At 39.3% G+C, this 16,601-nt stretch overlaps 1 protein-coding gene across 1 annotated transcript in view; it reads left to right on the top strand.

Moving 5' to 3' along the window:
- The window catches only part of MCF2L2 (MCF.2 cell line derived transforming sequence-like 2), a 193,402-nt gene that overhangs the window by 33,142 nt on the left and 143,659 nt on the right, over positions 1–16,601 (top strand). The window contains exons 4-5 of the mRNA XM_068546304.1: positions 6,436–6,552; positions 8,877–9,026. Coding sequence (XP_068402405.1) covers positions 6,436–6,552; positions 8,877–9,026 — 267 coding nt within the window. The remainder of the gene's footprint in view (positions 1–6,435; positions 6,553–8,876; positions 9,027–16,601) is intronic.

Here is a 16,601-nt window from a genome sequence, read left to right as displayed (position 1 = left end):
AGGAAACAGAAGCTTTAAATGCTACATTAAACAAGATGGACTTAATTGATATTTATAGGACATTCCATCCAAAAACAACAGAATACATTTTCTTCTCAAGTGCTCATGGAACATTCTCCAGGATAGATCATATCTTGGGTCACAAATCAAGCCTTGGTAAATTTAAGAAAATTAAAATCATATCAAGTATCTTTTCCTACCACAATGCTATGAGACTAGATATCAATTACAGGGAAAAATCTGTGAAAAATACAAACTCATGGAGGCTAAACAATACACTACTTAATAACCAAGAGATCACTGAAGAAATCAAACAGGAAATCAAAAAATACCTAGAAACAAATGACAAAACACGATGACCCAAAACCTATGGGATGCAGCAAAAACAGTTCTAAGAGGGAAGTTTATAGCAATACAATCCTACCTTAAGAAACAAGAAACATCTCAAATAAGCAACCTAACCTTACACCTAAAGCAATTAGAGAAAGAAGAAGAAAAAAACCCCAAAGTTAGCAGAAGGAAAGAAATCATAAAGATCAGATCAGAAATAAATGAAAAAGAAATGAAGGAAACTATAACAAAGATAAATAAAACTAAAAGCTGGTTCTTTGAGAAGATAAACAAAATTGATAAACCATTAGCCAGACTCATCAAGAAAAAAAGGGAGAAGACTGAAATCAATAGAATTAGAAATGAAAGAGGAGAAGTAACAACTGACACTGCAGAAATACAAAGGATCATGAGAGATTACTACAAGCAACTATATGCCAATAAAATGGACAACCTGGAAGAAATGGACAAATTCTTAGAAATGCACAACCTTCTGAGACTGAACCAGGAAGAAATAGAAATAGGAACAGAACAATCACAAGCACTGAAATTGAAACTGTGATTAAAAATCTTCCAACATACAAAAGCCCAGGACCAGATGGCTTCACAGGCGAATTCTATCAAACATTTAGAGAAGAGCTAACACCTATCCTTCTCAAACTCTTCCAAAATATAGCAGAGGGAGGAACACTCCCAAACTCATTCTACGAGGCCACCATCACCCTGATACCAAAACCAGACAAAGATGTCACAAAGAAAGAAAACTACAGGCCAATATCACTGATGAACATAGATGCAGAAATTCTTAACAACATACTGGCAAACAGAATCCAACAGCACATTAAAAGGATCATACACCATGATCAAGTGGGGTTTATCCCAGGAGTGCAAGGATTCTTCAATATACGCAAATCAATCAATGTGATACACCATATTAACAAATTGAAGGAGAAAAACCATATGATCATCTAAATAGATGCAGAGAAAGCTTTCGACAAAATTCAACACCAATTTATGATAAAAACCCTTCAGAAACTAGTCATAGAGGGAACTTACCTCAACATAATAAAGGCCATATATGACAAACCCACAGCCAACATCGTCCTCAATGGTGAAAAACTGAAACCATTTCCACTAAGATCAGGAACAAGACAAGGTTGCCCACTCTCATCACTATTATTCAACATAGTTTTGGATGTTTTAGCCACAGCAATCAGAGAAGAAAAAGAAATAAAAGGAATCCAAATCGGAAAAGAAGAAGTAAAGCTGTCACTGTTTGCAGATGACATGATACTATACATAGAGAATCCTAAAGATGCTACCAGAAAACTGCTAGAGCTAATCAATGAATTTGGTAAAGTAGCAGGATACAAAATTAATGCACAGAAATCTCTTGCATTCCTCTACACTAATGATGAAAAATCTGAAAGTGAAATTAAGAAAACACTCCCATTTACCATTGCAACAAAAAGAATAAAATATCTAGGAATAGACCTACCTAAGGAGACAAAAGACCTGTATGCAGAAAATTATAAGACACTGATGAAAGAAATTAAAGATGATACAAATAGATGGAGAGATATACCATGTTCTTGGACTGGAAGAATCAACACTGTGAAAATGACTCTACTACCCAAAGCAATCTACAGATTCAATGCAATCCCTATCAAACTACCAATGGCATTTTTCACAGAATTAGAAGAAAAAATCTTCCAATTTGTATGGAAACACAAAAAACTGAATAGCCAAAGCAATCTTGAGAAAGAAAAACGGAGCTGGAGGAATCAGGCTCCCTGACTTCAGACTATACTACAAAGCTACAGTAATCAAGAGAGTATGGTACTGGCACAAAAACAGAAATATAGATCAATGGAACAGGGTAGAAAGCCCAGAGATATACCCACGCACATATGGTCACCTTATCTTTGATAAAGGAGGCAAGAATATACAGTGGAGAAAAGACAGCCTCTTCAATAAGTGGTGCTGGGAAAACTAGACAGCTATATGTAATAGAATGAAATTAGAACACTCCCTAACACCATACACAAAAATAAACTCAAAATGGATTAAAGACCTAAATGTAAGGCCAGACACTATTAAACTCTTAGAGGAAAACTTAGGCAGAACACTCTATGACATAAATCACAGCAAGATCCTTTTTGACCCACCTCCTAGAGAAATGGCAATAAAAACAAAATAAACAAATGGGACCTAATGAAACTTAAAAGCTTTTACACAGCAAAGGAAACCATAAACAAGACGAAAAGACAACCCTCAGAATGGGAGAAAATATTTGCAAATGAAGCAACTGACAAAGGATTAATCTCCAAAATTTACAAGCAGCTCATGCAGCTCAATATCAAAAAAACAAGCAACCCAATCCAAAAATGGGCAGAAGACCTAATAGACATTTCTCCAAAGAAGATATACAGATTGCCAACAAACACATGAAAGAATGCTCAACAGCATTAATCATTAGAGAAATGCAAATCAAAACTACAATGAGATATCATCTCACGCCGGTCAGAATGGCCATCATCAAAAAAATCTACAAACAATAAATGCTGGAGAAGGTGTGGAGAAAAGGGAACCCTACTGCACTGTTGGTGGGAATGTAAATTGATGCAGCCACTATGGAGAAGAGTATGGAGATTCCTTTAAAAACTAATAATAGAACTACCATACAACCCAGCAATCCCACTACTGGGCATATACCCTGAGAAAACCATAATTCAAAAGGAGTCATGTACCACAATGTTCATTGCAGCTTTATTTACAATAGCCAGGACATGGAAGCAACCTAAGTGTCCATCAACAGATGAATGGGTAAAGAAGATGTGGCACATATATACAATGGGATATTACTCAGCCATAAAGAGAAACGAAATTGAGTTATTTGTAGTGAGGTGGATTGACCTAGAGTCTGTTACACAGAGTGAAGTAAGTCAGAAAGAGAAAAACAAATACCGTATGCTAACACATATATATGGAATCTAAAAAAAAAAAAAAAGATCATGAAGGACCTAGGGGCAAGATGAGAATAAAGACACAAACCTGCTAGAGAATGGACTTGAAGAATGGGGAGTGGGAAGGGTAAGCTGGGACAAAGTGAGAGAATGACATGGACACATATACACTATCAAATATAAAATAGATAGCTAGTGGGAAGCAGCCGCATAGCACAGGGAGATCAGCTCGGTGCTGTGTGACCACGTAGAGGGGTGGGATATGGAGGGTGGGGGGGAGGGAGATGCAAGAGGGAAGAGATATGGGGATATATGTATATGTATAACTGATTCACTTTGCTATAAAGCAGAAACACACCATTGTAAAGCAATTATACTCTAATAAAGATGTAAAAAAAATTTTTTTTTTTACCTCTAACTTTGGCAGAGATGTGAGGCAAACAGGCATTTGCATACTTTGTTGTTAGGAATGAAGTTGGTAATGACCAATATGAAAGACTAATTGACGGTATTTATCAAAAATTAAAACGTACATACCCTCTGAACTACCTATAAGAGTTATTCTGCAGGTACCTCACGCACATACACAAAGCTGCATATATAATGATATTCATTACCAAATTGTTTGTAATAGTAAATGATTGGGAAAAAAGTAATGCCCAACAACAGGGAGCTGGTTAATTAAATTATGGTCTACCCACTCAGTTAAATATTATGCAACCATCAAAAGTGGTAAGGTGTGGTACAACCACGGTGGAAACAGTTGGCAATTTTTTACAAAGTTAAACATATACCTGCCCCATGACCCACCCAAGAGAAATGAAAACACATTTCCAATGACAGATGAATAGATAAAGAAATTGTGGCATATTCGTGTAAAGGAATAATATTAAGCAATAAAGAAGGAGTGAAGTACTGAACATGCAACAACATGGGTTTATCTCAAAAATATTCTCTTGAAAGAAAGAAGCTAGACACTGAAGTGTATATTTTCTGTGATTCTTTTTATATAAAGTTCAATAAGAGGCAAGACTAAGCTATGGTGGTAGACAGTTAAAACAGTGGCTGCTGTTAGGGGTGGAGATAGTGGAGACCAGAAGGAGGCCTAGGAGAACTTTCTGAGGAAATGTTCTATGTCTTGGTTAAAAAGTGTTACATGTGTGTATACATTTGTCAAAACGAATTGAACTGTACCCTTAAAATCTGTGAATTTTATTTATGTAAATTATATCTCGATTGAGAAATGAAAAACAAAAAAAAGATAAGAAAAATCTATAGTGATATAGAAAAGTTTCTAATATATTCTTGGTTTTATTATTCGTTGAGTTGGAAATAATTTTCAACTCATAGAAAAATTTCAAGAATAAGAGTAAAGGGACTTCCCTGGCGGCGCAGTTATTAAGAATCCGCCTGCCAATGCAGGGGACGTGAGTTCAAGCCCTGGTCCGGGAAGATCTCACATGCCGTGGAGCAACTAAGCCCATGCACCATAAGTACTGAGCCTGCACTCTAGAGCCGTGAGCCACAACTATTGAAGCCCGCGTGCCTAAAGCCCGTGCTCTGCAACAAGAGAAGCCACCACAATGAGAAGCCTGTGCACCACAACGAAGAGTAGCCCCCGCTCACCACTAGAGAAAGCCTGCGCACAGCAATAAAGACCCAATGCAGCCAAAAATAAAATAAATAAAATACATTTATTTAAACAAAAAATTTAGGAGGGAAAGACAGATGGATTCAGCTTTGTTTGTTTGTTGTTTTTCCCTTTCTCTTATGTTATAAAAATAATTTTTTAAATTCCCAAACTCCTTTCCATAAGTGAAGGAGAAAGGCATGGAACATGGAGCCTGACAAGGTTAACGTAGCGATATGTAGAATCAGATCCCACTAAACTTAAGTTCCTTGAAGGCAGGGCTTTTGGTGTTTACTTTTATCCCTCAGAGCCTGGCAATTATTAGAAGTTCAATACAGATATGTTGAATGAGTCAGTCAGTTTTGTTTACCTGTAGACTTTGGGGTCTAACTTATATTCTTTTCATCCCAAAGTGGATTTATCACTTGACTAATACTATATAATAATAGAAAAAAGCCTATATTCTCATGTCCTCTGACCAAGAATCTGTTCTAAGAACGTACATGTTGGATATGACATGGTAAAGTCAGGGCTGCCACAGGAAGAAATGAGGGGGAGGCTTTGAAGGAAGAAGTTTATTGTACTCACAGGTCAAAATAATCAATGACTGAAGAAATATAAAGTCATCAGTTAAAGGCTACAAGGGGTGTGTGTTTCAGAGATGAGAGTGAGTAGGGGTATGATATTGTCCCTGCTACAGAGAGCCGGGACTGCTCCCTGGGCAGGACCACTGCAGTGGAGTAGAAAGGGACAGATTGGAGTATGTCATCTTCCTCTAGATGTCTGGGCATTTGTTCATCAGCAGGCTTGTTAATTTATGAAAACCCACTCACAATCACCTCAAAACTTTCTCCACCTGAGATAAGTTGGGGGCATATCACCACCCCTCATAGAAGGGGCATCAGTGTAGTGAATCTTCTCAGTCCATACTCCTCAATGGGTCCTTGTGTTCTAATTTTATTTTGGTATTCACCAGCCCACCCTTCATTGGAATTTTCATTGCAGATTTTTAGGTCTCAGTACAGCGTTTGGTTTTGGTGGCTGAAGGGTATACTTTAGCCTGGGAACTTTTGACAAAAATTTACCTAAAGCAAGACCTGACTTCTAGGCAGCTTAGAACTGAGCTCACTGATTCAAGTCACTGTTTTGTTGCAGGCTGTTCAGCACTGCTGTTCCTCACTCAAAGGGGGAAAATGGAAAGAGACTTTAAAATGTTTCTCTGCTGGTTGAAGTAACCATCTTTGGATATAAATGCCTGATTAGGCAAAGTTGAAGTACTATTTAAACAACAGTAGGGACTTCCGTGGTGGTCCAGTGGTTGAGACTCTTTGCTTCCATGTCCCCTGTCCGCGCAGGGGACATGGGTTCGGTCCCTGGGGGAACTAAGATCCTGCATGCTGCATGGTGCAGCCAAATAAAATAAAATAAAATTTTAAATTAAATAACAGTAGAATCTAGATGAGCTACTTAATTATCTGTGAGGAATATATTGGGTTTTTTCTGTTTTAGATCGTTATGTTAAACTCCGTTTCTGACCTTCATAACTACATCGACAAAAGCCAACTGACAGAGGACTTAGGGGGAACTTTGGAATATCGCCACAGTCAGTGGATAAATCATCGAACTGTAAGTACCAATTTATGTGCCCTTTTCAGTGTCCCTCCTGGTTTTCTAGAGACAGGAGACCTAGAGATCAACTGTTGGGCAGTCATTGCCCATGACTACCTAACATCGGGAAGGTTGGGTTTTCTAAGCAACAGGCACGGGGAGAGACAAGGTGCAAGGATAAAAGCTAGGACTTCTCTTGCTGATTACCTTCATCTTGGCTCATTTTCTGGTATGGGGGTTTTGGGGGACTTGATTTAGAGTGCACCTGGGGAGTTTGCAAAATACTCTGCTATACCTCAGAGAATTTAATTTACTTGATCTAGGAGGGGTCTCAAGCATTAGTGGGTCACAAAACTCCCCAGATGATTCTAGTGTACAGACAGATTGAAACCCACCAAGTCAGAAGAAGCTGCATTTAAATGTTGCCACCATTGCTTCTTATCTGAGCTCAGGGGAGTTACTAAACCTCTCTGAGTTTGTTTTCTCCCCTGCAACTAACACAGTGGTTCTCAGCTAGGGGCAGTTTTCCCCCAGAGGACATTTGTCGATGTCTTTAGATAGATGTTTTTTATAGTCATAACTTGGGGAGAGGGGTGTTACTGGCATATCCTGGGTAGGAGCCAAGGATGCTGCTAAACATCTTATAATGCACTAGACAGCCCCCCACAATAAAGAATTATCTGGACCAACATATCAATAGTGCCAATGGTAGGAAACCTTGGACTAACAAAAGCTACCTGAAGGTTTGATATGCAGAATAAGTGATATAATGTCTATGAAAGCATCTGAAATATAGTATTTTACTTTTTCCTACTTACTCATAGTGATGGTTATTATGCTAAAATAGAAGGGTTAGGAATATTAAGGAAAAAGTGAGATTGAAACTCAGCAAATAATGTTTGTCTATATAAAGTTGTCATTCCCCTTTCCCTGCTCTCCTAGCCTCATACCCTTGAGAAGATTAGGTTTTCTATGCAAAATCAGAGGCTGCTTTCACCATCCTGAAAACACCTTGCAGTGTCAGCACACCTCTCTATCTACTCACTTTGGAAACATGTTGTTCAACATTTACTGATGAGGACTTCCCTGGTGCCGCAGTGGTTAAGAATCCGCCTGCCAATGCAGGGGGCACGGGTTTGAGCCCTGGTCCGGGAAGATCCCACATGCTGTGGAGCAGCTAAGCCTGTGCGCCACAACTACTGAGCCTGTGCTCTAGAGCCTGTGAGCCACAACTACTGAGCCTGCACTCCAGAGCCCACAAGCCACAACTACTGAAGCCCATGTGCCTAGAGCCTGTGCTCCGCAATAAGAGAAGCCACCGCATTGAGAAGCCCACATACCGTAACGAAGAGTAGCCCCCGCTTGCTGCAACTAGAGAAAACCTGCACACAGCAGTGAAGACCCAACGCAGCCAAAAATAAATAAATTTATTAAAAAAAAATTTACTGATGAACAAACACCGCAACTACATTTGATTAAGTAGGAGAATTCACCCTGTTTTAGGGTGTAATTTTTTTTTTTGGTTTTGTTTATAAATTTATTTATTATTTTTGGCTGCATTGGGTCCTCGTTGCTGTGTGTGGGCAGAGATAGTTGCGGCGAACTGGGGCTATTCTTCCTTGCGGTGAGTGGGCTTCTCTTGTTGCAGAGCACGGGCTCTAGGCGTGCGGGCTTCAGTAGTTGTGGTTCGCAGGCTTTACAGAGTAAAGAGGTGATTTATCTAAGGTCATATGGTCAAGTAGTGGCAGAGCCAAGACTAAGGCCAAGCTTTTTTGAATCACTCTATTAGGAGCAGGTCTTCTGTACCATTTCCAATTAGTGATTACTAATAATCACCAATTACTAATAATCACTAATCAGACACATGGAATCAAGTTATTTTGTTAATTGCACTCGCCACAGGAAACCTTTGGCTTTCCCCTATTTCTAGGATGACATTTCCAGGCTTTATACCTGATTCTCTTAGTTCTTACTGTTACATTTGTAAGGTACTCATCTGTGCCCAAGATCCTTTCAAATTTGCCATTCCTTTTGATCCTCAGAAAACTCCTGAAAAAATAGAACAACCATTGGTTGAATCCTACCTTCTTTCCTTCCTTACTGTCCTAGTAATATGATCTTGGCCAATTTACCTGACCTGCTAGAGCTTCAGTTCCCTCTTCTATAAAATGGAGATAAAATGCCTTCTACTCTAGATTATTGAGATGATAGACAAATGTATAGCACAAAGTACAATGCATGGCCTATTTCGTATACTCAGGAAATAGTTCCCCTGTCCTATTGAGAGAGCATATTGGTGAATGTTAATCCCTCTACACTGTTATGATTGTCTGAACTTCCAGGCCATTGAAAACTTTGCTCTGGCATTGAAGAGCACTGCTCAGATGCTCCAGACTTTTGGGGCCTGCCTAGCCACAACAGAACTGCCCAGAAGCATGCCATCCTCTGAAGACCTTCTCATGTCCCACACAAGGCAGCAGGGCAAGTTGCAGGTGAGTGGTCAGTAACCTCTCAGAGGCCAGCCTATGTGCTGGCAGATGGTCAGCTTCCTGGAGAGTGCTGGGAGCAGAATTAAAAGTTAAGCCCTCTTCTTCCCACTTCTCCAGCAACTTGGCAGCCACTAATCATCTTTAATCTTCTAGATAGGCAGTGTGTAAAGAGGAAAATCTCTTAATGACTGGGTAGTACATGTGAAATGATTGCAGGTTGTGAGAAGCAGCCCCTTAAAAGGGAACTCATTCCAGCTTTGTGCTGGTGAGACAAGGTGTGTGAACATCCCTTCAAGGTCCACACTCCTATGATCTTCTCAGGACAGAACAAGATATAATGGGCTGAAATTGCAGGGAGGAAGGGAGGGAGGGATGGGAGTTGGCTTTTGAAGCATAAGCTTTCCTGAGGCTGTTGTGAAGTTTTGGGGCAGACTAGTAAGCTGATTTATTGCTTCACTCTCTCAGGGATGTGTCTTTTTATTTGGGGACCAATATGAGAAAGAGAACTATGAAAGGTGCTCTGAACTGGGTTTAAGGAGAGACACCTACTAAAGGATTCATAAAAACATGTCAGAACCTGCTGAGAAGGCAGCTTGTCAGATTCTTTTAGGCCATGCAGTAAAGGGAAGTCTTCTCAGGGCTTACCGGCTGGGTGTCAGCCACTTTCTGTCTCCAGAAACAGACCAAGTCTATTATTTCACAGGAGACCAGAACTCAACAGGGCAGCAAATCAAGGATTGGAAGGTTGATACATCGTAGCATTGCATGTATACTTGCTGTGTTGAGCTTAAGAAGAGCTGAACTCTCTTTTATCTGTGACCCAAAATTTGCAAAAATTTTGCATTGCTAGGTGATTGATTTTTTATTTATTAAGCATGTATTGACGACCCACCACCACATGCCAAGAAAACAAACAAACAAAATGCAAACTCAAAGAACTCATAGTTTAGTTAGGGGAGTCAGAGTCTAGTAGTTGTGGCAAATTAATTCTTCCATGTGTCAGGGAGCACTGTTTAATTCTATCTTTAAGGGTCTTGGTTACCAAAAAGAGTTCAAAATGTATTCTCAGAATTACTCTGAGTAATCAAAAGATCTGGTTTGAAACCGTAGAAGCCTGAAAGCATCCTGGAATTTTCCCTGGAAATGCCTCTGAGAAGCTTGACCATTTTCTTTGCCAAACATATTGGCAAAGTTCACCTCCCATGTTTCTTGGAAGAGACGGCATGGGGTGTGGAAGGCTGGGTCGAGGGTGCCTCTGTGAAGACTGCTAGAAAAGGGTTGGTGATCCACGCCCAAAGGTCACAGACCACAGGAGCCTACAGAGCAGTCAGTTAGTATATAGGTGTGATGTTGAGCATCAGAGCTCCAGCCTGGGCTCATGAGCAAGTGTGTTCTGTGCCTCATTCCAAGAAGGGCTGGGAGAGGTTGCAGAGCAGAATCATCAAGATGACAATGTGGCCAATCAAGGAGGCCTCTGGGGAAAAGGTGAAAACAAATTGGATTTTAGATGAGGACACATATCTGAGGGGTGAAACCAGCCAGTCAGGTCCTGCTGTATGTGCAGTGAGGGTTCCCAGGGAAGGCAGATGAGTGGGTGTTCTGTCATCTCTACACTGGCCAAGAGTTCCACAAAGGGAAAGGGAAGGAAAGAACCAGTCTCCAAGATGGAGTAAGGTCATTTTCTGGTTCATGGTGGCCAGCTGTTCTTGGAATTAAAACACTATGTGTGTAAGTCAGATTTGACTTCTTTCTTTCATATCTTAGAAATTAGAAGCAAAAATTCCGAAATCATTAAACTAGGTTTAGATTTTTCCTTTTTCCCATCCAAAAAAGCTTTAGAGAGAGAAAGAGTTTATATTACAAAAAAGGAATACTATTTAAACTTTTATGAATAACTTAGTAGTTTTTGTGATTATTTTACATAATTTTATTTTTATTTTTACTTGAGTATTTTCCTATTTTTTAAAACCAAAGTTTCTATAACTAGTTGAATAATTTTTTTTTCATTTGGAAAGCATCTTTTCCAAGTGAAAAAATACTGTAAGATTCATCCTCAGAACAGTGAACTTTTAAATCTATTTAAATATCTATACAAGTTACAGTGTATGATTTAAGGCTTCCTCCCAGCCCAGAGAGTTTTTGTCTGAACAGCACAACATTAAGAGATTTGGTTTGATTTCTTGACTTCCTTTCTCTAGGGGATCTTTGAGAGCCCTTATTTTAGGTTCACATAAGCACATAGTTGCCTCTTCAATCAACCAGTCCCATACAGGATAAACCCTAGGAGAAACACACCAAGACATATTAATCAAGCTAAGAAAAATTAAATTCAAAGAAAAAATATTAAAAGTAGCAAGGGAAAAGCAAAAAATAACATACAAAGGAATCCCCGTAAGGTTATCAGCTGATTTTTCAGCAGAAACTCTGCAGGCCAGAAGGGAGTGGCAGGCCATACTTAAAATGATGAAATAGAAAAACCCACAACCAAGATTACTCTACCCAGCAAGGATCCCATTCAGATTTGACGGAGAAATCAAAAGCTTTACAGACAAGCAAAAGCTAAGAGAATTCAGCACCACCAAACGAACTTCACAACAAAAGCTAAAGGAACTTCTCTAGGCAGGAAACACAAGAAAAGAAAACAGACCCACAAAAGCAAACCCAAAACAATTAAGAAAATGGTCATAGGAACATACATATCAATAATAACCTTGAATGTAAATGGATTAAATGCTCCAACCAAAAGACACACTGGCTGAATGGATACAGAAGCAAGACTCATATATATGCTGTCTCTTCTAGAGACCCACTTCAGACCAAGGGACACATACAGACTGAAAGTGAAGGGATGGAAAAAGATACTCCATGCAAATGGAAATCAAAAGAAAGCTGGAGTAACAATACTCGTATCAGATAAAATAGACTTTAAAAAAAAGACTGTTACAAGAGATAAGGAAGGACATGACATAATGATCAAGGGATCAATCCAAGAAGAAGATATACAATTATAAATATTTATGCACCCAACATAAGAGCACCTCAATACATAAGGCAAATGTTTACCATCATAAAAGGGGAAATTGACAGTAACACAATAATAGTAGGGGACTTTAACACCCCACTTACACCAATGGACAGATCATCCAAACAGAAAATAAATAAGGAAACACAAGCTTTAAATGACACAATAGATCAGATAGACTTAATTGATATTTATAGGACATGCCATCCAAAAGTGGCAGAACACACTTTCTTCTCAAGTGCACATGGAACATTCTCCAGGATAGATCACATCTTGGGTCACAAATCAAGCCTCGGAAAACTTAAGAAAATTGAAATCGTATCAAACATCTTTTCTGACCACAACACTATGAGATTAGAAATCAATTACAGGAAAAAAACTGTAAAAAACATAAATACATGGAGGCAAAACAGTGCACTACTGAATAACCAAGTGATCACTGAAGAAATCAGAGGAAATTTAAAAATGCATAGAAACAAACGACAACGAAAACACGATGACCCAAAACCTATGGGACTCAGCAAAAGCAGTTCTAAGAGGGAAGTTTACAGCAATACAATCTCACCTCAAGAAACAAGAAAAATCTCAAAAAACAACCTAATCCTACACTTAAAACAACTAGAGAAGGAAGAGCAAAGAAAACCCAAAGTCAGTAGAAGGAAAGAAATCATAAAGATCAGAGTAGAAATAAATGAAATAGAAACGAAGGAAACAATAGCAAAGATCGATAAAACTAAAAGTTGGTTCTTTGAGAAGATAAACGAAATTGATAAACCTTTAGCCAGACTCATCGAGAAAAAAAGGGAGAGGACACAAATCAATAAAACTAGAAATGAAAAAGGAGAAATCACAACTGACAAAACAGGAATACAAAGGATTATAAAAGACTACTACAAACAACTATATGCCAATAAAATGGACAACCTTGAAGAAATGGACAAATTCTTGGAAAGGTACAATTTACCAAGACTGAACCAGGAAGAATTAGAAAATATAAACAAACCCATCACAAGTAATGAAATTGAAACTGTAATTAAAGATCTTCCAACAAACGAAAGTCCAGGACCAGATGGCTTCACAGGTGAATTCTATCAAACATTCAGGGAAGAGCTAACACCTATCCTTTTCAAACTCTTGCAAAAAATTGCAGAGGGAGGAACACTCCCAAATCGGTTCTACGAGGCCACCATCACCCTGATACCAAAACCAGACAAAGATATCACAAAAAAAGAAAATCACAGACCAATATCACTGATGAGCATAGATGCAAAAACCCTCAATAAAATACTAGCAAACAGACTCCAACAGCACATCAAAAGGATCATACACCATGATCAAGTGGGATTTATTCCAGGAATGCAAGGATTCTTCAGTATATGCAAATCAATCAATGTGATACACCATATTAACAAATTAAGGAATAAAAACCATATGATCATCTCAATAGATGCAGAAAAAGCTTTTGACAAAATTCAACACCCATTTATGATAAAAACTCTCCAGAAAATGGGCATAGAGGGAATCTACCTCAACATAATAAAGGCCATATATGAGAAACCCACAGCAAACATCATTCTCAGTGGTGAAAAACTGAAAGCATTTCCACTAAGATCAGGAACAAAACAAGGATATCCACTTTCGCCACTCTTATTCAACATAGTTTTGGAAGTCCTAGCCACGGCAATCAGAAGAAAAAGAAATAAAAGGAATACAAGTTGGAAAAAAGTAAAACTGTCACCGTTTGCAGGTGACATGATACTATACATAGAAAATCCTAAAGATGTCACCAGAAAACTACTAGAACTAATCAGTAAATTTGGTAAGGTTGCAGGATACAAAATTAATGCACAAAAATCTGTTGCATTCCTACATAGTAATAATGAAAAATCTGAAAGAGAAATTAAGGAAACACTCCCATTTACCACTGCAACAAAAAGAATAAAATACCTAGGAATATACCTACCTAAGGAGGCAAAAGACTTGTACTCAGAAAACTATAAAACACTGATGAAAGAAATTAAACATGACATAAACAGATGGAGAAATATACCATGTTCTTGGGTTGGAAGAGTCAAAGTTGTGAAAATGACTATACTACCCAAAGCAATCTACAGATTCATTGTAATCCCTATCAAATTACCAATGGCATTCTTCAGAGTTAGAACAAAAAAGTTTACAATTTGTATGGAAACACAAAAGACTCTGAATAGCCAAAGCAATCTTGCGAAAGAGAAACGGAGCTGGAGGAATGAGGCTCCCTGACTTCAGACTATACTACAAAGCTACGGTAATCAAGACAGTATGGTACTGGCACAAAAACAGAAATATAGATCAATGGTACAGGATAGAATGCCCAGAAATAAACCCACGCACATATGGTCACCTTATCTTTGACAAAGGAGGCAAGAATATACAATGGAGAAAAGACAGCCTCTTCAGTAAGTGGTGCTGGGAAAACTGGACAGCTACATGTAAAAGAATGAAATTAGAACATTTCCTAAAGTAACCATACACAAAAATAAACTCAAAATGGATTAAAGACCTAAATATAAGGCCAGACACTATAAAACTCTTAGAGGAAAACATAGGCAGAACACTCTATGACATAAATCACAGCAAGATCCTTTTTGACCCACCTCCTAGAGAAATGGAAATAAAAACAAAAATAAACAAATGGGACCTAATTAAACTCAAAAGGTTTTGCACAGCAAAGGAAGCCTTAAACAAGATGAAAAGACAACCCTGAGAATGGGAGAAAATATTGGCAAACAAAGCAACCGACAAAGGATTAATATCCAAAATATACAAGCAGCTCATAGAGCTCAATATCAAAAAAACAAACAACCCAATCCAAAAATGGGCAGAAGACCTAAATGAACATTTCTCCAAAGAAGACATACCGATGGCCAACAAACACATGAAAAGATGCTCAACATCACTAATCATTAGAGAAATGCAAATCAAAACCACAATGAGGTATCACCTCACACCGGTCAGAATTGCCATCATCACAAAATCTAGAAACAATAAATGCTGGAGAGGGTGTGGAGAAAAGGGAACCCTTTTGCACTGTTGCTGGGAATGTAAATTGATACAGCCACTATGGAAAACAGTATAGAGGTTCCTTAGAAAACTAAAAATAGAACTACCATATGACCCAGCAATCCCAGTACTGGGCGTATACCCTGAGAAAACCATAATTCAAAAGGACACATGTACCTCAGTGTTCATTGCAGCACTATTTACAATAGCCAGGACATGCAAACAACCTAAAAGTCCAACAACAGTTGAATGGATAAAGAAGATGTGGTACAGGTCATTGGGAGGAACCAAGATGGCGGAGTAGGACGTGTTCTCACTCCCTCTTGCAAGAACACCAGAATGACAATTAACTGCTGAAGAATCATCGACAGGAAGACACTGGAACTCACCAAAAAAGATACCCCACATCCAAAGACAAAGGAGAAGCCACAATGAGACAGTAGGAGGGGCACAATCAGAGTAAAATCAAATCCCATAACTGGTGGGTGGGTGACTCACAGATTGGCAAACACTTATACCACAGAAGTCCACTCACTGGAGTGAAGGTTCTGAGCCCCACGTCAGGCTTCCCAACCTGGGGTCCGGCAACGGGAGGAGGAATTCATAGAGAATCAGACTTCGAAGCCTAGTGGGAATAGATTGCAGGACTTCGACAGGACTGAGGGAAACAGAGACCCCACTCTTGGAGGGCGCACACAAAATAGTGTGCGCATCGGGACCCAGGGGAAGGAGCAGTGACCCCAGGGGAGACTGAACCAGACCTACCTGCTTGTGTTGGTAGGTCTCCTGCAGAGGCGGGGGGGGGGGGGGGCGGTGGCTCTGTTTCACCGTGGGGACAAGGACACTGGCAGCAGAAGTTCTCGGAAGTACTCCTTGGCGTGGCCCTCTCAGAGTCTGTCATTAGCCCCACCAAAGAGCCCAGGTAGGCGCCAGTGTTGCGTTGCCTCAGGCCAAACAACCAACAGGGAGGGAACCCAGCCCCACCCATCAACAGTCAAGTGGATTAAACTTTTACTGAGCTCTGACTGCCACAGCAACAGTCAGCTCTACCCACCACCAGAGCCTCCCATCAAGCCTCTTAGATAGCCTCAACCACCAGAGGGCAGACAGCAGAAGCAAGAAGAACTACAGTCCTGCAGCCTGTGGAACAAAAACCACATTCACAGAAAGATAGACAAGATGAAAAGGCAGAGGGCTATATACCAGATGAAGGAACAAGATAAAACCCCAGAAAAACAACTAAATGAAGTGGAGATAGGCAACCTTCCAGAAAAAGAATTCAGAATAATGATAGTGAAGATGATCCAGGACTTCGGAAAAAGAATGGAGGCAAAGATCGAGAAGATGCAAGAAATGTTTAACAAAGACCTAGAAGAATTAAAGAACGAACAAAAAGAGATGAACAATACAATAACTGAAATGAAAACTACACTAGAAGGAATCAATAGCAGAATAACTGAGGCAGAAGAACGGATAAGTGACCTGGAGGACAGAATGGTGGAATTCACTGCTGT

This window comes from Eschrichtius robustus, chromosome 6 (genome assembly GCF_028021215.1).
Source record: "Eschrichtius robustus isolate mEscRob2 chromosome 6, mEscRob2.pri, whole genome shotgun sequence".
Taxonomy (NCBI): domain Eukaryota; kingdom Metazoa; phylum Chordata; class Mammalia; order Artiodactyla; family Eschrichtiidae; genus Eschrichtius; species Eschrichtius robustus.
This window is presented reverse-complemented; position numbering and strand designations above follow the sequence as displayed.